This window comes from Brienomyrus brachyistius, chromosome 14, assembly GCF_023856365.1.
Source record: "Brienomyrus brachyistius isolate T26 chromosome 14, BBRACH_0.4, whole genome shotgun sequence".
NCBI classification, from domain to species: Eukaryota; Metazoa; Chordata; class Actinopteri; order Osteoglossiformes; family Mormyridae; genus Brienomyrus; species Brienomyrus brachyistius.
The window spans coordinates 11580310-11603513 of NC_064546.1; the positions used below are offsets into that span (position 1 = coordinate 11580310).

Here is a 23204-nt window from a genome sequence, read left to right on the forward strand (position 1 = left end):
ATCATATTTAAAACAAAACCCAAAAGAGAGTGAAACGTTTATATCAACCTTATCAACAAAGAGTTGTTAAAATAAATAATAATTCACCAGGTGAGATTATTAATAAAGCCTGAAAAACAAAATTGTTTGATTCTTCTTGGCTAATGTATGAAACATGAAGTGCAATGAATTCCTTGTTAAATGTTCATTTTCTGGAAAGTCAACCACTTCCATTTAGTAAAATGAAGAAAAACAAAGTTAATTTCAGGATTAGGAAAATAATAATCTTGAATCTCTTAGTAAATAGCTCTGCTTTAATCCCGGATTCATCCATTTTCTTTTGTGGCTAGTATTTCATCCCTACAAAAAGACAAAAGCTTTGCAAGAAAAAAAAAAGTGGTATATATTTATGCCACCCTTTAGCTGTCTCCTCTACGCTTGACTAAGTCAAGCTTTTAATACAAGACAGAATGAGTTCAAATGTGGGTGGATCCCTCAGACAGACAGACACAGACACACACACACACACACACATTTTTTTAAAGCAATTTAGGTAGCCTTAGATATTGTTCACATAATTATTTACTTTGATACTTTTCTACTGGAAATTAGATGGAGGACCCTGACCAGTTACCGCTGGACTGAGAGGAACGCTGCTTCTTAAAGTTTTTATTCCATAACCAGTTTAACGTGTGAAAAAAAACTTGTTACTGATCGAGAGCAATACTCTTACAACAGTAATTAACAGTTAATTATCATGTTTCACGGTCCAAGATACAGTCCAGGATAATTATTCTATAGTTAAACTTGGAGAAATAGTTTTATGCCAGGATTATTTCACACTCTCTGTAAAACTTGTTTGGGATATTTCAGTTTCTGCCCATGGTGCTGGGTTCCAAGAATGAGTATGATAATGTGGAAAAAATATAGGAAAACAGGAAGCTAAACATTGCTACTGTGGGATTCAAATCTCTTCACACTTTGTTACCTGAGTGAGGATTTCTGTAATTTTTAGAATTTAAAAATTTAAATGTACATTTCAGATCAGCTATTATACTAGTTGCTTGCTCCAGTAACCATCAGCAGATACGTGTATAGAGAGTGTGGGAATTGTCCCCAGTTAAAGCCCCCCTGGGTGCCCCATCAGACCCCCCTCTGGGCTTGGAATGGGTATTGATTTGCGATATTTTACAAGGGAATATCTCCGTCTCCCCCCCACCCCTCACCCAAGCTGAGAGACAGAAGTGTGTGATTTATGGATGTCATGATCCCATGTTGTAGTTCATGTTCTCCATGCTGGGGAAGGAGAGTCCAAGAAATTTCTTTGGGTTTTTTGGGCTTTCTCTTTAATGTCCTGGCTTGTAGGCGGGCAGCTACAGAGCCGGCTCCTGGTCCAGCACCTGGTCCACATTCCTTCCCAATCTTGCCGCAAGATGGAAGATGGGCTTGGATCACACTTTTAGCCACCCCGGCTTTGTATTTATGGATGCCGTATTTCACTTTGAAGGGGCTTTGTGTTTTTTTACTGTTGAGTTGTCATGACCTCTGTGCACGGATCTGCTCAAAGATGCAGTCGACCTGATAAAGTAGAAGACCTGATTTTATGATCTATGCATGACTTACTGTCTATCAGCTATCTATTGGCATATATTCAGGCTATTAATTATATATTTTTTCATGTGTGATATGAGCCATACCATTCTGTGGGAGAATTTTAAAATGTATATTCATAGTTCATATTTGTATGGCTGGGAATTGTCTGTCAGTACTGTCAGTAGTTTTGGACTGAAGATATTTGTTTGCTTAAGATGCTACAAGCAGAGGTACCTGGTAACTATGGGGTCAAACATCTCGTAACTGCACTGGCCTCCCACTCACAGCAGCAGCAACTTCCCAGTGACATCTGTTGGGGAGAAGCACCTCGTACGTTGGGGAGAAGCACCTCGTACGTTTGCACCGGCAAGGCGCTTGAAAGGACCCATCATGACTGGGGGCATATGGGGGGGGCATATCAAACTCAGGAATGCCCAGCTTTGGCACTCGCTCAACGCGCTCAGTTTCTCCTACGTTTCATCCATTCTGTCAGACTCTGCCTCTATTCATCTTTGCTTGCCTACATTGATCTCCGCGGTATGACAGAATCACATAGCAATACCTGAAGCGATTCATATAACGCAGAGCCAAGAAATAGTCTATATGCTCTGAAAATGCGTATCCGCCCATTTTCCAACTGTTTGTCCTGCGGCTACGCAGCCTCTTACGCTGCAAGCCGCAATGCTGATATCTTGGGTTCTGATATCTTTGTGTCATAGGCTGCACTAACTTTCCAGCAGGGTTTTTGGGGGCCTGGAGTCAGTTCCAGGTAGAAGAGGGTATGCAGACCGGGGCGTCCAGCTCTGACACACAATGTCCAGCAGCAGGTGTAAATGAATGTCTTTGGACTGTGGGGCGGGGGTGGGGCCTGAACTGTGTACCTGGAGATAACCCATGAGAGATGTGGGAACATGGAAATTTCCAGAATGTAAGCAGGGCATGAAGATCTACAGCTCAGTATCTTCTCATTTTTATACTTTTATTACATTTAAAAAAATTATCCAGGGCCGGTCAGTCCTGCAGGCGACATAGGCGGCCGCTTTGGTACCAGCTTCTGAAGCGGGACCGACTGCCGTGGGCCGACTTGCTGGGGGATGCCGGCGGTGATTCTCGCTTGGGGGTGGGGGGGGGTGGGTACTGGTTAGCTGAATGGCGCTATATAATGAAGATATGTGCGAAGTCAGCTGTCTACTTGCCATCCGTTACGAGTACCGTTCACGTGCATCCTCTGTGATGGGAGGTCTCTATCCCATGTTAAAAAATTCTAATTAAAATTAGCATGGTCTGAGTGGAGCAGTACATTCCTGTGCGGTGGCGTTTTGTGAAGCACATCTTTGGCTCAGTACCAGTAGCCCCCCTATGCAGCCCATGCTAGTCATGCGCCTATTTCATCTACCCTCTCACCTTATGCACATGCTGGATGATTAGCTTGCCGGTTGGTTAGGTAAACATAATAGCGGGACTGCCCAGGCGTATCCTATGGTAAATCCTCAAAGAACCACCAGTCAGATCATCGCTCTGCAGTTATTAGTGGAGGGGATGCAAACATGTGGGAAGAACTGGTGGTCTGAACCTGGGGCCAATCTGGGTGGGGCCACAATTCTTACAGACGGGGCAAACTTATCATTAGCCAATGATATGTTTTGAATTGATGAGTGACAGGGGAGGGGGCCAATCAGCTCTCAGCTCTGGGCTTGTGCCCCTCCCGCCCCACCCCTGGCCTGTTCCGTCTTGGGAGAATCGGAAAGAAAGATACAACCCCCAGCCGTAAATGAGTGTTCAGTATTCTATACGAATCTGTTTTTTTTTTCCCTTCAGCTTCTATTCTAAATAAAGGAAGAAATGGCCTAAATTTAAATTCATGTTTGCTTCTTCGTTTATTTATGGTTTATTGAGTGCTGTCTTGGCAGGATAAAGGATTCTCTTGCTGAAATTCTGACAGAACAAAGGAATGGATGGGTCTTTATCCATTTCAGACATCTCTCTCTTAAGGAGAAAGTGGAATTTTTTGCATGAGTAGGTGTGTGTGTGTGTGTGTGTGTGGGGGGGGGGAGGGGGGGCGTCTGTATGGGAATGATGGAGGCAGCGTTGTGGAACTAGACTGTAAGGTTCTTTAACTGCTTCCATTGAGATGGAGCACTAGATCGTCAAAGCTGGTGAGTAATACTGATTCTGTCCCAGAATGCCATATACCTGGTTAGCTCCACCCCCTGCTGCCCCCCCCCCGACAGCAGGTAACGCCTCAGTCTTCCCCCAATGGGGATGACCTTTTCCTCTCCCTCAGAGCTACACACCCACCCTGTATGGACACACAAAAAACCCCTCCCTCGAATGATCGATCGTGCGACTTGGCAAACGGGATTTGCTCGCGTGGACACCGAGGGCTTTCATTAGCTGAGCTCTTGCTCTGAATATGTCACTGCCAGAGGAACAGCGCCTTGATTTATTCGACAAATATTTCCCCCTGGGGAAGTAAGAGGGGCTCTATGTGTGTGTGTGTGTGTGGGGGGGCTACTGCCTGGAGCCCTGATGGAGGAATTTTCACGTAACATTAGTAGTTGCAGTGGGGGTGAGGTGCTCATGTAGTTCTTGTTGTGTTGGGGGTTACTAAATCCCTTAGACCAAATTACTGTATCCTGTGTAATGGACATTGATTCTTCTTAATGGTCCGTGTTTCTGTTCTATAACCAATTTGAGGAGGGCTGAAAAAAAATGGAAATGCTGATTTTTCCTTCCCATTACTGCCACACTGCATCACGGTTTTTGATTTACTGCAGCGGCATTTAATCAAATAAACAATGGGGGTGAATGAGGTGTATATACTCTTGTTTCAATTCCGGCAAAATTTATTCGGAATCCATTTTGCCCGCGTGATTCGTATCATGGTCACACTACTTGCAGAGAGAGGGGAGGGGGAAAAAGGAACTCGGCGTGCTCACGGCGCGGCGATTTCGTGGAGAGAGAATGACATTTCAGAGCATCAAAAGAAACAGCTATATAGGGACCAAGATGTTCAAGAGAGTCCGTTATCCAGGGACTGAAGCCTTCAAGCAATCTCTCCTCTCCTAAAGAAGTCCCAGAGCACTTAAAATTCAGGACAATTAACTTCTGATCCCATCCATTAGTGTGTATACGTGTATGGGGGGGGGCATGATTCATGTTATGTGTTCCACATGGCTATGAAAAATGTAGAACACAATAGCTTGTAACTAAGCCCATTGATGAACAGATACACACATCTTAAATACCTTTTAACAAGAACTGCAATAAATAAATGAATCGATAAGACATCACAGTGCTACTTTACATTTCCGTATTTAGCAGACGCTCTTGTCCAAAGTTAATCAAATAGCACACTGTAAACATACGTGCTGTCAAGGAATTGACCAGCCATAAGCTTACAATATATGCAAGAGTATGTAGTACTGGAGCAGGAGCTGCACGAAATTTCCAAATAAAGCACAAACTTAAGACTATTCAATGACCAGAAGTTAGAACGTTAGGAACATTCAGGGAGCATGAGGAGGCTTCAGGCTAGCAAATTTAATTTCTGGTCATGTTTGGAATGATATGGTAAAAAGCATATACAACAATCAGCCATAACATTGAACCCAGCTGGTTAATATTGTGACGGTCCCCTGTGTGCTCTGACCCGCTGAGACATGGACTCCACAAGACCTCTGAAGGTGTCCTGTGGTTTCTGATACCACAATGTTAGCAGCAGATCCTTTAAGTCCCGTAAGTTGTGAGGTGTGATCGCCATAGATTGGTGCCGAGCACATCTCTCAGATGCTCAATCAGATTGGGATCTAGGGAATTTGGAGGCCAAGTGAACATCTTGAGCTTCATGTTTCCTCAAACCATTCCTGAACATTTTTTTGCAGTGTGGCAGGGTGCATTATCCTGCTGGAAGAGGCCACTGCCATCAGGGAATAGCAGCACTGTGATGACGTGTACTTGGTCTGCAACAAAGTTTTCAGTAGGTGGTACGTCAGAGTAACATGTCCAGTAGACAACTGTCAGCATGGGCACTCCACGGCTTCTCCGCCCCATACGCAACACGCATCAATACACTCTGTGTTCTGACACCTTTCTGTCATAGTCTCTATCATAGGGAATTAACTTTACCAGCAATCTGTGCTACAGTAGCTCTCCTGTGGGATCGGACAAGATAGGCCATCCATCTCGCTCCATGTGCATCAATGAGCCTTGAGCACCTATTATCCGTGGCTTGTTTTACCAGTTGAGTTTCCTTGGACCACCTGGTAGGTACTGACCACTGCATATGGACAACAGGCCACACGACCTGCCGTTTTAGAGATGCTCTGACTCAGTTGTCTACCCATCAGAATTTGCTCCTTATCAAAGTCTCTCAGATCCTCACCCTTGCCCATTTTTCCTGCTTCCAACATTGACTTCAAGAACTGTGTTCAATTTTCCCTTGACAGGTGCCATTGTAACAAGATGATCAATGGTATTCACTTCACCTGTCAGTGGTTTTAATGTTATGTTTTATTGGTGTATGTAGTTAATAATTCATGCTTGCCGTGAATCATGAGCCAAAAAATATGTATTAAATGAATAAAATACCAAGACATCCGCTACCAGTAAATATATATCACTCATCGTTAATGTGAAAAGTCGATGTATCTTGGCAACTGGCAGACCCATAACTATAGCCATATTCGTGAAATAAATGTTCATTAGCGCAAACAGGCTAATATATTTATTCACAAAGCTCCTACTGGCCAAGTCAGAGCAAATATCTGCTTTGTACATCATCTTTTAGTTCTTTAAGCCGATCTGTCTGATGACCTTCTTCTCATCGCATAAACGTGCTTGGAGGTTACCAAGCAACAAGAACGTTGGCTCAAATATTTGCTCTTCAGGTTAGCATGGCATTTGCATCACTCTCAAGGTACTTTAGGTACCTGAAATGCTTGGTAAATAATGGCCCGAATTTTTTAAGCATTTATATTATTTCAAAAATGTTATTTATTAGCTCCGGTGCTGTAATAATGATCTGTGCTTTGGGTTTGGCAGTGCTGTTAGTGTCGATGGTCATTTTCACTGCTGTACTGTAATTAGTTAATTCCTGTCAGTATTTAATGAATCAACTGAAAAGTCACTATAATGTGCAAGTGGTCTGCAGATAGGCAGCTGATTTTGAATACGAATGAAACCCGTTAGCATGAAGAGCAGATACAAAACGCAAGCAAAGTAAAATAAGCTTCCAGTGAACAGACAGCATGCTGTGTGTCACATGTAAAAACTACCACTGGCAGAAGATACTAGGAAGCTCTAAACATTAATCCCTCTAAGAGGGTCTTCTCTTCCATAAGGTAAAGCAAGCTGAGGCTGAGTATGCGAGCTACAGATGTGAAATTTCCAAATCGAGATGCGTCTGATACAGGCAGTGTTTTCATCATTGCTACGAATTATTTATTTTACACGGGCCTTTGTCTAGGGTGACTGACAGCGTCGGTCGATCGAGATGCAAAGCGCCGGTTATATTTGTAGCTAAACACACATAAGTGTATTGCCATCTAACCCTTGCTCTCCATTGTAAAGTGTTGCATTTGAATTATATAATACAGCTGATATAAGTAACTGACTTCACAGCTTGGAAAATGGCAGATCCCTTGTCTTTTAAGCGTCTTTTGCAAATTGTATATCTGTGGCTTAAAATTTTATGTAAACTGTTTTAGCCCAGGTTTGCAGCATACTTAGTCACTTGATTCAGAGAGAACTGTTGGTAAAATTGGTATAATCGGCATCCACAACTGCTGTAGGCCAGTGTTTCCCAACCCAGTCCTTGGGGGCCCATAAACGATCCACATTTTTGCTTCCTCCCAGACAGCACACATTTTTGCTTCCTCCCAGACAGTCCACATTTTTGCTTCCTCCCAGATAGCCCACATTTTTACTTCCTCCCAGACAGCACACATTTTTGCTTCCTCCCAGACAGTCCACATTTTTGCTTCCTCCCAGACAGTACACATTTTTGCTTCCTCCCAGACAGCCCACATTTTTGCTTCCTCCCAGACAGCCCACATTTTTGCTTCCTCCCAGACAGCCCACATTTTTGCTGTTGGGAGCAAAACCCTGGACTATCTGATGGTCCCCGAGGGCAAAATTGGGAAACACTGCTACTTTTATTACAAGACAGTGGGCAGGATCAACAACTGGGTCGCTGACTTGAAGCCTTTCTCCTTAACCTTTCTGCAGAATAGTTGTTTGCCAACAGTGACGATATATTTTGATAACGAGTCTTTATAACTGCAGAGCCCACCAATTAGCTTGTGTGGGATGTTCTGTTTAGGCTATTTTTATTGGTATGGACTTCTGGGTGGATCCAGACCTCCTCTGTGAATATAGGATATGGTGCAGACGGTATAATAGGGACTCCTGTGCAATCTTCCAATTACTGTTGCCTCTGAGACTGTGCTTTAACCTGAGCAGTGCTTCTGGAAAAGTGTTGCGTTAATGAGTTCAGTGAGGATTTTTCATGACGGCTTACAAATGCCAGAGCAGTTTCTGTTGCCTATCGATTCGCTCCAGCGAATATAATTTTTTTTATATTTATGCGGAATACGTTCGCAAAAATCGATGACGAGCAACACGGCAGCTTCATCTCACTTCATCTCATCTCTAATAGTGTAAAAGTTGTTGATTTAAACCATGAAATTTGCAGATGTGCGATGCCGTCCAGGTGACAGTAACCCCGCCACAATGTGAAGTCTGGAAAAGGTTGTACACACTGACATTATCCTGGATCTGTTACAATAAGGAAAAAAGAGACGAATACAGAATCCAGAATGCCGCGTTTCTAAACGTGTAATCCAGTTTTAACTGATGTAAGAGACTGATCCCTTTGCTATGCACCAAGTAGGTGTAATTGATAACAATGCAAAAATGCTGGTAATCCGTTTGACTGGTAAAGTCTATTCTGGTGCCAAAATTCTAATGACACGTAAATCTGACACACTAGTATTTTACACCCCCACTGCAAACAAAATGATCCTACGCTAGTTAAGAACAGGAGCCTTCTTCCATTACAATGTTTTCTGTCACTTTTCTTTGCAGCTGAATTTAGGAAGAGGAGATTACGCTTTATGGTGCTCTGGGGCTATACGCAAATGCTGCAGAGTTTCTGTGAACAGTAATTCTGGATCGGGGCCTTTGGCTTATATGACAAAGAGGAAGATTAGCTATGGATATACAAACAGGCATGGCTAGATATGTACAGAATACTGAAATGTGTCTATGATATTCTTAGGAAGTTTGTGGAAAAAGACAACGGGGAAGCAGTTAAGCCTGAAAGTTTTACGCTTGGCTAATAGAATAAGCATATAGCGTGACACACTAAATGACCTTTTATTTGCACTCTAAGATGAATTGTTCCGTTTTTGACAATTATATGCTAACAGGTTATTAAGAAATTTTAATACCCATATCTAAACAACAAAGCTGCCTTTAATATCACCATCTTCAAAGATGCAGTAATGTAGTTTGTTCTGGCAATCATTCCGTTATTTATTAATTTTTTTTATTATTTCACTTTATTATTTCACTTCCAGCATTGTACAGATTGGTCTGCATTATGGCAGACTAGGTGAAATAATCATTGCATGTCAAATATGGATTTTTAAATATGGTCTTGTATTCTATTGTGGATGTTCTAATTATAAGGATATAAAAATAAATGATTCCATGATATACAGTAGGAGAAAAGTTCTTAATATTTATCTAACTAAATTCAACAAATTAAAACCTTGACTTGAAAATGTTAAGAAATGAAAAATTAATGATTCAAATGATTTTTCGGTTGTTCATGAATAATTACTGAAAATGAAATGTCTTCAATCAGTATAATGAAAAATTAACTGCATTTTTTTCTACATCTGTCTACTTATACAAGTTTGTGATATCGATCTAAATGAGTATAAGATTAAATGAAATGCCTAGAAATGTAACTGTCATATTCCTTCCATTTGTATTGTCGTCTCCCAATTTTTTGTACTATGATTGACCTGAAAACCACAATCATCCTATGAAATAAGGTGCCCGTCTCGCTCTTGTTCTCCAAAGCATAGAATGCTGTCTTCCTTCTCTGGGAGGCTCTCACTGCAACATGGTGCGAAGACCTTCACCTTTAGGATCTCTGTGCCCTAACAAGTCTTGTTTTCCCACATCGGTGTCTTTCCAGTTTGCTTCAGTAAAGGCTCACTCTCCCTTAGCTACAGACTTAGCCCAAACAGCGGGAGCCGTTGATGATCCTAACTGGTCACCATATCGCTAAATCTAAATACGGGTGGCATACTCCCACGTGTGACTAAAATCACATTCATCACGCAGCCCATGTACATTGTATTCCTGGAAATGAATTCTTATCTGCCCCAAGGTAAGGCTTCATGGCCCGTTGACCGTGCGTTCAGTAATACGCAGCATAGTAAGGATAGCCGAGCGATGTTATGAAGATCTGGGCCACCTTGTGAGAGCCTACACCTCCTGCTGTGCGAGTTTTTTTTGCTAGCCCTATAGCCATTGGTGAAATGTGACTTTTTTCCCTCAGTTTTTCCTGAAAGGTCGCTTTTGGTTCAGGCAAATCTGATTTAGGGCAGCTGGAGGAAGAGCCCCATAAATTTCAAATGCCACCTATAGTTAAAAAAAAAAGAAAGAAAGGAAAAAAAAAACACTTTTTGCAGCATCTGCCCTAAATCAATTTGTCCGTTATGCGAGATCAGCACCTGAGCGTCTGTGCTGCGAGCCGAGCAGAGAAGCTTCCGCCGTGTTTTACAGTCAGCAGAGAGGAGACGAGACCTGTGCGTTAGTCATCTGGAATAACAAAGACGGCTCTGTCCCGATAATAATCAGACATGATTTTATAAGTAGTTACGTAAATGGTTATGTAAACAACTTCTCAGGCTGCCTAAATTGCTTTAAAGAAATTGAAATCTGGGATATATATATATATATATATATATATATATATATATATATATATATATATATATAATATATACATATATATATATAATATATACAGTATTATATGTGTGTGGATTATGTTCATACCAAATGTCCACACAATGAAATAACAACCTGTTATTTTGACATTGTGTGGATGTTTTTTCTGGAAAGATCTATGAATGCAATCAAAAAAAAAAAAAAACTAAAAACGCCAGAATTCTCGTATTTTGTTTGGTTACTTATGGTTAAGGTTAGGGCTGGATAGGGGTTAAGGTCGTCATGTTGGGATTAGAGTTTTCCCCTTAGAAGTGAATGAAGAGTCTCCGCAAAGCCTGTATGTGTGTGTGTGTGTGTGTGTGTGTGTGTGAGTGTTTGTGTATGTGTGTATATATATGAATATTCCTGGAGTGAATAAGCTACTCTTGCATTGATCTCCCTGGCTATTATCCAGAACCCCCCCCCCCCCACACACACACACACACACACACACCCTCACTTTTCTAAAGCCAACAAGGGTCTACCGTTGCCTCAAGCTATATTTTGTCTCCTGACATATGTTTAAGTTTTCCTCAAAACTTGGCAGCGTCTGCTTGGCAGGGCATCAAGAGAGGACTGATTTTCCACGCAGAACCCGCAATCAGACACTTGACATCACTGACAGCCTGGTGCCAGATTCTTGGTCCGGTACGACATGTTTGTCTCCGCTCGTGAGAACTTTGGTTTTGATGCTCCATCTCTGCCTTATATTTGCACATGTAGTCGACGCGCGACTGGTCCTTGGACTGGCATTTGAGACAGTTTGCCTACGAGGCAGAGGAATGGGTTAACAGAGATCCTGCAAGAAGTCTGGAGTGAGATTGAGAGAGGGAGGGAGGAAGATAGAGAGAGGGAGAGGACCGGAGAAGAGATTGGTGCAGTCCTTTGTAAAGTAGACAATCTCAGCCGAGTTTACAAGGCTGCGGTTCTCTGTGGAATTTTACCTTTTCTCTTTCATTGCCAGTCCCTTCTTCTCCTCTGTCTTGTTCTGTCGTGCTTGTTCTCCTACTCTCCAGTCTTTCACCCTCCTCTCCTATCATTTCCTTTCCTCCTTCCTTTCCCTCCTTTCTCTCTCCGTCTGTCTCTTTCTCTCTTTCGGTGTGAAGATGCACACCAGGCAGCAGAGGAGAGGTAGGGACAGCTGACCAAGTGCTCAGGTGTGGGCGAGGCCTTCCTGTCAACCAACACTGGTCTGGTCCACGCAGGGGGAGCAGGGAGGGAGGGAGGCGCGGAAAACAGGAAGCACGAGGATGAAAAATGGGAGGGTGCGGAGCGAGGATTTCTGGAGGAGGCGTCGGGTTGAAGGAACCTCTCAGGATTGTACTTCCTGCTCCCGTGTGAAGACCAGTGGAGCAGGTTGCTTGGTGAGCGAAAGCTCAGGCAGGAAGAGCAAAACTTCACTCATTAATGTCAGCAGGCCCTCAGAAGGTGATGGACAGGTGAGAGATGCCAGCATTCCGGCTTTTTCTGAGGAATTCCATGTTGTGTAACTTATAAGGTGATTTTACGAGCATTGCTCATGTTTAGCTGTGTGCATATGTGTGTATGCATACAGCGCTGTCACCATACTCCCGACTAATGACGCTCGCTATATTTTAACAACAAGAAACGGTCTAATTCCGATCATTCTATATTCACACACACGCATACATGTACATGTACAGATATACGTATATATTTAATAAGCGTACATACTTGCAATTTTCACTCTTGCGTTCTATGTGAGCTTGCTCGTTATAAGAAGCATGCATGTATTATTCTGTGTGTGAGTGAGGAAGAGAGAGAAATGAGAACACGTCAGGCATTTGATTACTCTCGTCATGTTATTCTGATGTGGGTATGTTCGGTGAGATCTCATTAATGCGTCCGGTAAATAACACACCTACGTCAGTGGAAAGTGCAGAACAAGTGGAATTAATCATATTTCTTATTTATTTGTGTTTTCTTTTGACGGGCTTCATATTATAAACACACCACTGTTTCCAGGAGGGACCTATTAGAGATTGTGAGCAACATGCCCTTGTTACATGTTCGTTCGGCTACAGAGAGCAAGATATCTATAATTAGCAGCTCGCAGCACTGACAGGAACATTAAACATCTCCTGTGGTATTATTAGTAGTGATTTCTTGGTCAACGGAAAGCCCAAGGGCGTCGCGTTCCATAGTAGGGAGACAGTTAGCCACTTTTCCAGGTATCATAATGATCATCATCTGACTTTGCACCCAGACTCACTGGTGTTAATCTGCACCAAATACATAATGTGTTAAGTGCAAAAGTAAGATAGTAAGTTTTTCACACAGCAATAGCAATCAGAAAGCAAACAACTAAATGTTCCTACCTAAAACTTAATTTCAAGCTGAATTTTATTAATTCCATAAAGAATCAATTTCACTCAACTGAAATGTTTGCAAAAATTGCATAAAAGAAGTCATTTCAAAGTACTTTCTTTTGAGTTCGGGAAACAATGTCCTCGATGTTCTTGGGAACGAGCGGTACAAGCATGTTAGATTTAAGTTGCTATACGGTCTATGCAAAGAATCTGAAAACAACTCTTCCACATTTATTAGAAGCAGAATTAACAATGTAAAAATTTGCAGCAGAAAAGTTCATACAGGAAGTCCACTCCGGCATTTCCTGCACAATTACAGGCTGACTTGTGGACCTGGGGATAAGTAGGTTACAGGAGAGAGGAATGTACTGTATGAATAAACCATGCATTTAAGCTGGTATGCTGCATATGATAATTTAGCTGTTCACATAAAATTTGATTAAGTGCAGGGTGTGAGATCTGGCTGTATTTTTAGAGCTGCAGAGCTACACAAGAAAGCCTGTCTTCTCTTTGAAAGCCACTTCTTCGTTGTCTCTGTTTTACATGGAGGCTTTTCAAAAGTAGTTCTATCAGTGAGCAAATATCTTTGACGAGGAGTTAAAGACTCGGGGTGGACTGGATTGGCTTAGATTCCATTTGCATTTCTCATGAGTAAAAACAAACTCCAAAGGGTTTCTTACCCTTATGGGATGGCTGGTCTGCACTGGAAGAGACTATAGCATTCGATGAGCGTGGCTTTGAAAGCACTTTTAAAGAGCTGAAATCCATACTTACGAGTGTTGATTAATGCAATGTTTTCATCACCTCCACAAGGTCGGTTACAGGAGGTCCATCACCGTATATATGTGTGTTTTTACAATATCCCTTTCCAGAGGGGGACAGTTCAGGTTCAGGGAGTAAAAATTCAGACCAAGATTTTGTTTCAACCATCCAGTTGAGTATAAAGAGTCACAATCGCAAAGTACCCATGTGGCTGGTTGAAACAAAATCTTGGTCTGGAGTTTTACTTTCTAGACAGAGAATCAACTCTAAAGAGATTTCAAAGTCTTAAGATGACTGTCATCCATATCTGAGAAATTGCAAATTATTGCACAAAGAGCAACCAGAAAAAGGACAAAATGCAAAGGATTCCCAGCCATCTGCTAAAGTGAAATGGCAGGACTGTTGTTTCCCCACAGTCCCACAAGGCAATGTAATGGCCTGCAGGCTGGCCAGTCGTGGTCACTCAAAGCCTTTGTGAGAAGATACCAAAGTCATGGTCACTCTGAAAGCCTTTGTGAGAAGATACCAAAGTCGTGCATTGTATGAGACGGCGGCTGTGCATGTGGGAGTGAGCAGATCATAGAGTTTAGAGTTTTATAAAGTCCATATGTTCAACTGGAGAGCTCGTCATGAAAATTAATGTCAGTCAACAGGGTGAAGCAGTAAACTTGTTTATTGCGGCAATAAACATGGTTTTGTAAAAGTTAAGAATTATGGTGAGAGAGTAAGTAATGTATAAGGAATCCAGAACAGACACATGCAGTCCAGATTCTCGCTGACTGTGCAATTTTTGCAGGTACTTACAAGGCATAGAACATCTAGGGCAATGTGTGGCTCTGTGGGTTAGGATGCTGTTTCTGACTGGAAGGTCACTGGTTCAAATCCTGGTGTGATTTCAGTGTTGGGCCCTTGAGCAACACCCTTAATCTCTAGTTGCTCCAGGGACTGACTGACTCTGCTTTCTCATAAATGTATGTTGCTATAGATAAAGAAAAAAAAAGCTAAATAAATAAATAAATAAAACGATAATATATTAGTTGTTAGGTAAATATTTTCCCTCCTCTAGGCATCACTGGCTTTCAGTTGATCAACCTAGATCTTTGATTGTCTCTCCGCAGAGCTGCTCAGAAGCTAAACCTGTCCTCCAAGAAGAAGAAGCAGCAACGGCCAGCTCCACCCTTGGTGTGCGACCCACCCCTCTTCCCCACCAACTTCAGCGGCATCTTGCAAACATCGCCGCCTCCGGCCCCGCCCTGCCTACTCCGTGCTGTAAACAAGGTCAAAGACACCCCAGGCCTGGGCAAGGTGAGGATATCTGTTGGCTAGAGTGAGTTAGTGCATTTTGCCAGCTGCCTAATCCACTGTGGTTCTTCAACTCTGGTCCCGGAGAGCTACTGTCCGGTAGGTTTTCTATCCTACCAGGCTTCAGATTAGCCACACCTGTTGTCAGGTAAATACCAGGAACAGGTGTGGCTCATCAGAAGCTAAGTAGGACAGAAAACACGCCGAATAGTAGCTCTCCAGGACTGGAGTTGGAGACCCGTGTGTCCAGAACTTAGGTGGCTTTCGGGCTGTATGGAGGCACCGTGACAAATGCATCCCAGAAATATGAAATGCAGCTCAAAATATCTCTAAGCTGAAGCTACAATTTCAAGAGACGTCTTCATTTGAGGAAAAGCAGATCGTTCTTATATAGAAAAGTTAAATAACAGAGTATCCCGAAAGGGCATTTCCTCATTGTCAGCCGGCGGCTAATCCAGCGGCTGGCGTGCAGCTGCAACGACTGAAACACGCCTCTTAGTGCCTGTCACTGCCTGACCTTGCCGAACATGCTCTGGAAGTCAGAGACCTGACCTCAGAACACGCCGGGGGTGTCGTGAGTGTGAACTAGATAACCCAAGAGGGAATTCCATAACAGTTCCATTTATCTCCAACAGCTGAACCGATGTGTTGGTTTGCTGTACTAGTTACTTTGTGTTATTAATGGTTTTCCAGCAGGTGTATTGCTGAGTAGTGCATACCAGTACGTACCAGATGAAATCATCTGATAAGTCGTTTGGCCAGTTATGCAGATCACTTTATATAGGCTGAAACCAGTTGACCAATTAACTAATATTTTCATTAGAGCAGCCTGGTTACTCGGCTAAGAAATCGTTCATTTTCTGATGCTCATGAAGGGTTAAGGGCAAAGTCACCGTTTCTACGCTTTCTCACGTCCACCTTGATGGGAAGTTCTGATATTCAACATGAACCCAGGAATGAAAGTGAGAAGATGAGTGAGGGAAAGTGAGGGATTAAAATGTGTTATGATGTTTTTTTTCATATAAAAAGGGATTATGGTGATTTGTAGTAAGTGAAAAGCATGATAAACGTGAACGCAGTCACATAATTTAATTAACACTGATGATCTAAGTATTCCCAAACTTGTATAATTTAATTAACTTTGATGATCTGAGTTAGTCCCAAAAGTCAAATACGGCTAATATGAAGCTGAATCCACTTCTGCAGCCCAAACTTAGTGAAATGTTACAAGCTAGCATCACTTTACCTGTGCTTATACAGATCGATTTAAATACCAAGTTAGAAATTGCAAATACTGATGATAATGGTATAAAATCTAAATTCAGTATGTACAGCGGGGCACTGATGACTGCATGTACAGTGGGGCACTGATGACTGCATGTACAGCGGGTCACTGATGACTGCATGTACAGCGGGTCACTGATGACTGCATGTACAATGGGGCACTGATGACTGCATGTACAGCGGGTCACTGATGACTGCATGTACAATGGGGCACTGTTGACTGCATGTACAGCGGGGCACTGATGACTGCATGTACAATGGGGCACTGATGACTGCATGTACAATGGGGCACTGATGACTGCATCACATGAACTATCACATTAAAGGCCAGAAAAAGTTTTCTATTCAAATAGTAACTTAGTGCAGAACTTGCGTAAAATCAGCCACGTCGTGAAAATGAATGTGATCTATTGAACATGACACGATTATATAAAATATTGACTTCACATACACAATGGCAAAGGACTTCCTTAATGGGTACCCATTAGATGGGTGACATGCTTTTTTCCTGCACTTGTCCTTGTTTTTGAGCCATAAAAAGTGCCTGAAATGTCCGGGATTTCAATTTGTTTGATGCTGACATTTGCTGTCTACAGTCAGGCTATATATGAGCATATTCGATAATCTCTTATGTTCCGCCCCCAGTATCATTTGAAAACCAAAATACGGTCACCCTACCCATTAGTAAACCATCAGCCATGAGCTGATTTGTGGACCAGCACTGTGGGTGACTGGCACAGCGAAGAGCAGAAGCATTTAATTTCCAGTTGGACCCTTTCAGAACCAAGGGTGGCTCTGCCCTCTCTAAACTGACAAATGCGGAGAAGCGTTCAAACGTGTCTCTGTTTACGGTTTACTGCAGTAGCCCGGAGCATTTTGCTGCAGCTAACAAGTGTAGCTGCCAATGTCAACAATTTACTGTTGCATAACTGCAAATGCAAATATTAATAGAATAGGGAGCTCTACCTATTCTGTGCTACGAAATTATAGAATTTTTTCCATGAGGAAAAAAAAATCGAATTTATAACCATAGACTTAAGGAATGGCTTAATAAATGAATAGAAATTTTCTTTTTTTCATTATATTGATCTCATGATTTAGTTAGCTGTTCATCAGTGCCTCCACCCCCTCAGAAACAGATACAAACATCTATGGAAAGTCATTGTCTTGTACTTTCTCAAAGATGCTTCGCGATACTCATTAAAAACATGAAAATGTCAGTATGCCCTTCATCGTTGTTGTTCATATATTATATGATAAAGCTACTTCTGTTAGTACAAAAATTGTGCACATTTGTTTGAGTTCTGAAAATGCTGGACTGAGACCAGCACTATTTGAAGAAGAAACTGAGATCAGATCTCTATTAGATTTGTGAGGGTTATTTACAACAAAATTGGCATTTGCTTTACTTGTATTTTTGCCCTGGGCGCATTATAGTGATTCCTGTTAGCGGACAAGAGTTAACATAACCGATTAGATCAAATATTACAACAGAAAGTATCAACGGAATGAGTGAGTAACTGTGAGAAGGAAGGCGCAGGGACAAACTGTGAAGGAGAAACGGGGCTGTGAATTCTCAGCACTGTCGTCAACTTTGCCACGCTTCTAACAAGTGGGGGATGGAAAACCAGAGCTATCATTTCAGTTTTAAATAATGTGTCCGACCGTACATGTCCATTGAAAACTATCAGCTTATTATTCTACCCGGATGACGGATTTTATTCTCTCAGAGATTTTTAGTAGACTTGTATCTTACAAACTTCATTGGATTTCCATGGCTATGATGCCCAATGAGGGATGAAGAAACGACAAAGGTATTCTTTGGCAGCGGATCTGACAGACCTGGCGTGGGCATCGCACAGATGGTCTGAATACACCAACTGATTGATAACAATGTGCACAGATGCTATCAGCTTCAGATTAGACCCTTCTTCAAGAAAGCAGACTCCTACAGAGACTCATACTGCTTGGACCGTGTAGAAAATGCCTGGTGAAGGATCTTGGTTTTTTTCTCGAAATTAAAAGATATTTTATTAAAAGAGGATTAAGCGATGAAGGCGAATTGCTCAGAGGTCAGCAGGCTAGATGATTATAAGTGTGAGGGTAGCTGTGCCTTTAAATGGTATGTAAAAATACCAGTAATAAAGACCCAGTATAGCGACCATGTTTATCGGAACATTTAAAGGTTTTCATCTAAATAATGAAAGTAATTAAATACTATGGAACTCAGGAAGTACTTAAATTCTCAAGTATATGACAAAGCTGTGGAGTGTGTGTTAATATGTATCACATTTGGAGGTTATTATCTAGTAAATTGCTTTCCTCACAATCTATTTTTATGAAACATTTATTTTTAATTACATTCGCAATGGAAGGATTGCATTTGATGAGATTTGTAAGCTTTGCGACATAATTCCACATAGCTGAAGTCAAAGACTGAGGAGGCTTTCAATCCAGATCGGTTATTCAAGGCAAATTTAATGATATTATTATCTGTGGCTACTCAAGGGTCTTGTAATTTTTTGTAACTAAAGGCAAGCTGAATATGCTTTAAAAAGTTTTGTTAGAAAGCTTTCTTTTTTAGTTAAATAAGTTAAAAGATGTCATTAAAATGGCACCACTAAAGTGAAAATGTGTGTCAGTGTGGCGTTAAAGAACGATGATTATGCAGGCATTTTCCTAAGCAGTGAAATTGGTATTAAGTACAGGAGAGCAACGCTAAAGGCAAATTTTTCGGTCCATATGAACGGAGAGCCAAGTGATGCCATACAGTGTCAACTAGCAGCTCATCTCTTAGCCTCTCTGGCTATATTCCCAGCTCAATTTGTATGCTCAGCTGGAACTCTGTGGCTGTTGCTGCCATCAGCGTCAGTTATGGAGGCTGCTATCATCGGTGGCGATTCTGGGATTTTCTGTAAGGTAAGGGGCACCAACCTTATCATTAGCCAATGAAATGTTTGGAAACGGTGAGTGACAGGGTGGGGGCCACTCAGGGGGCCAATCAGTTGTCACTTAGGGGCAGTGCACCTATGGTCCCGCCCCTGTATACGCCCCCATGTTTAAGAAGTGCACATCTTTACAGGAATGTCTTTGTGCATGCATACCTCCCTGCTAAACTGTCCTGGGAGACTGGAAAAAAATCCTAACCACACACCCCAGGCCGGAAGCCAGTGGCTGCATCGTTTCCTTGACGACGTTTGTCAGGGAAGTGTGTCTTACCTTTAGAATGGTGCATCAAAAGCAAGCAAGGATTCTTTCCATCCACTCAGTCATATGCAGCTCAGGTGAGCCACTGGGAATTGTCCTGTAGTGGTAGAAATATAAAATGTATGTTTTCTGCTATGAACTGCTGCACTGAGAATATAATGGTGGCACATACATGTTTTACTCGCACCAGAGCTGTGAAATATAGCTTAAGGTTTTAATTTTGTTTGTAAATGTGGAAAATGTAATATGCATTATTCTAGAAAGTTCAATTAGCCAGTTAGTCTTTGTTGTTGTGACTTAATATGTCTAGATAAGTAATTATAAAAATATACATAAATTAGCCCTTCTATTTATTACATTGCATGTTTTGTATTTTGTCACATTTTACAATTCAGCATTTTAATTTAGACGTGAAATAAAAACGCCCACAGAAGACAAGATACAGGCTCTCCACAGCAATGCCTTAGCAGATGTCTACCTAGTAGGGGGAGGGAGATATGACCAAAAATTATCATCATGCTATTTTTCCATTTTTGGGCGGTGGCGATATTACATCACGGTATTACTTTTTTCCAAGTTTTGGGAGTAGTAGCATGTCCATTACCTTCATGTAAATTAAAAATATATATTTTATAATATATTAAGTACACTTTAATTGCTATTACAGATGGATCTGGGTGGTCATTTCGAAAAAAATATAAAAAGTTACATAGGTAACGTTTTCCTATATTTGTTTTATAATTGTCAGAGTAACAACGCAAACAGAATGACAAGCCGCTTCAGCTGAAAAGTGCATTTTACAGTTCAGTTCAAATAAACTGCAGGGTTGCCATCTTTGGCCAGCTGGCTGGAGTGAGATTTTCATTTCAGACAAGTCTGTACACACATGCGTATGTATTTACATGCATGTGCCTCTTATATTACCTTGTAAATAGTCTGTAGGGTTTGCAAACCACCCTAATGCTTTTAATGTCGCTAGTTCTAGGTATATAATGGAATAATATATATTTGCAGTAAGATTTCTTGCATGATGTATATAACATTATATTGTATACTGTATAACATTATACAGTTGTTAAAAAACAAACATCGACGAGCATTAAATCACCAATAAACTACGTCTATTTACCCAACATTGAAAAACTTTTTAGCTGTACCATTTAAGGACCATTAGCGCTTTTTGGTTGAGGGTGTTAGATTCTGCTGTTATTAAATGGGCTGCATACGCTGAAATACGTCTGGCTTGGAAGTGAGAGGAGGTTCTTTGGTGCTGGAAACCAGCGTTAACTGGCCGGTAGCCGTGGGCACCGTCTGCCACGCACCTTGCATTAAAGCAACGGCGAATACATATATATATATATATATATATATATGCTGATTTAGCGAATATCTTTTATACAAAATCTGTTTATTTTGAATTCGCTATTGCAACACGGCGTTGGAGTGTGTTAATAGAAAATTCACACAGCGCAGATAAACCGATCACATATACTTCTTAAGGACAAGTATTTAGATTACAAATGAAGCTTTAAAGAAAATGAAAAGCTTTATCTTTTATAAATATGCTGCTGTATAATTAAGCTGTTGAATTATCGCGGTATAATGCAAACCCATATCGTGGCGAACGATTACACCAATAATAATTGCGACACAGGTGCGCCATCCACCCTTAACTGCTAGTGTATCTTCTAAATAAAGTCAGAAAGAACATCCTCTTCAGATCTAATCACACTTCTGAATTCCTGCTCCAATTCATGCAGCTTGTGTGAAATGTAAATGGTGGCATTTACGAGCAACAGTGTAAAAATGTCACCACCCCCCCCACCCGATCCACCAATAACAGGCCCCCTTAGCAGAGCCCTTTCTAGGGATGGATAGCAAAGCAGAAGAAATGTTTATTTAAAAATTCAATATGTATTACCATAAGCAGGCCACAGAGCAGAGGGTGCTTTGGTGTTTGGAAGTTGCAGTCAGTTGAGGATTAGCCAATGCTCTGGCTTATGCATGTGCTGAAGCTCAGTGGGCAAACAACAAATCAACTGCATGCAAATAATTAATGCAATGTAGAGTGCAATTTGATACAAACTGAAAGAAAATGCCCCTGATTATTGTTAGTAAACTGCAGGTGGTTGCATGAATGAAGGGTTAAGGAAATGAGGCCCACATTTAAGTAAGACTTCTGGCACCTGTATGACATCGAAGCTTTAGAGAAGATCAGCCGATATTGTATATATATATGTTCTGATTAAACCTGGCAACCTTACAGCCAAGTGTTTCTTCAGTCAATTAATTATTTGTGTAGCAGTGGTAGTAAATGGACTGAAGTCTTCCATTGCTCTTTCATGTTCTGCACGTCATTAAGCAGGAGGGACTGTGGCTCCCCGACAGCCACATTAATCACCTCGGCAACGCAAGTGGTGACCTTGAAAAATCGCGCCACAAGCCCAATCAATTTTTAATAGCTTTTTGTAAAATCACTGCTATGAGAGCTAGTGCTGTGTTGACAAATATGGGAATGCTTGCATTATTAATGCACTCTTAAAAGAGGTTATGTCTTTATAAGATGACCCGTACGAACCTTAATTCTGAGGCAAGCCCAGAAATAGATTCCAGCCCGGTTGACAAATGACTGGCAGTGGATTTGAACATATAAATTGTTACTTAATTGCAAAGCCCGATCTAATCAAATTTTTAAGCGGTTCAGTGGCCTTGTCTTTACAGTATCCGGTCTCACACCGGGCCAGTGGATGTTCTCGCTCCAGCCAGGACACATGCTCCTGCACACATGTCACTCTGTCTGTTTCACACCAGAGGTCCTGGGACAAGATCTGACCCCTTTCAGTTATCTGGTCATGACCACAGCCTCCGGGCCAAATGGAACCAATGTTTGATTTTGCATTACACTAAGCAATCAAATAACCCGCATAGTAAGAAAATACGTAAAATTCGGAAGCTGCCTTTCAGCACAGTATCAACTGCATGTGAATGACTAACATAATACCATTTGTCGAACTGGTAACTTTTGTGTGTATCTGTGTTATATTCCTATATATATATATATATATATATATATATGCAGAAAAATTCAACAAATGGGCCAGATCTCCCCAATAAAATAATGTATATTGGTATAGTCCTAACATATCAGCAATGTTAGCAGTTAAAAATCTTAATGTATGTGCCTAATATTAAAAATCTATGCAGCATGTTCAGTCACGAGAGCCGTCGCATGACTGCCTTCTGACCAGGGGTTGCTAATCTCATTATTTTGCACTCTGTGTCACACCACCCCAAGCACGCAGACAAAGGGGGGGGGGGGGTCCCCCTATTTTCGAGCCACTGCATTTCAAATTTTTAGATTTTAAGTAGTAAGTGGAACTTGATATTCATCCATCCATCCATCCATAACTGCACAAGCAGTACAAGATCAGGAGAAATAAATGATAAAAAATGATAAATAACAACCCAGCAGAAATGCTATGAATGCTATGAAATGCTATGAAAAAAAGACCAGTATACGAATGACATCACCGGAAGATACCATCGCCAGTCCAGCCGTGTTATTTCCTGGTTCAGCACTTTACATTACTTAGATGCTGTCATCATCATCATCATTATTACTGGATGACTGTGAAGATTACCCCCCATGGGGGCGGTGAGTAGTTCTGCAGGCTAAGCCTCTCTGCCTAGCATCAGAAAGTCGTCAATTCTCTCGGACCACTGCCCCTGAACTGTGAC

At 41.5% G+C, this 23204-nt stretch overlaps 1 protein-coding gene and 1 long non-coding RNA gene across 5 annotated transcripts in view; one reads left to right on the forward strand and one right to left on the reverse strand.

The window, feature by feature from the left end:
* Positions 1-23204, forward strand: part of kif26ba (kinesin family member 26Ba) — a 93245-nt gene that overhangs the window by 46052 nt on the left and 23989 nt on the right. For all 4 annotated transcript variants that reach the window (XM_048974537.1, XM_048974538.1, XM_048974540.1 and 1 more), the window contains exon 5: positions 14792-14978. In XM_048974537.1, the coding sequence (XP_048830494.1) occupies positions 14792-14978 (187 nt within the window). The remainder of the gene's footprint in view (positions 1-14791; positions 14979-23204) is intronic.
* LOC125707428 (uncharacterized) overlaps positions 1-23204 on the reverse strand; it is a 39903-nt gene that overhangs the window by 2101 nt on the left and 14598 nt on the right. Inside the window, exon 2 of the long non-coding RNA XR_007382283.1 lies at positions 19479-19563. This is a non-coding gene — a long non-coding RNA (uncharacterized LOC125707428). The remainder of the gene's footprint in view (positions 1-19478; positions 19564-23204) is intronic.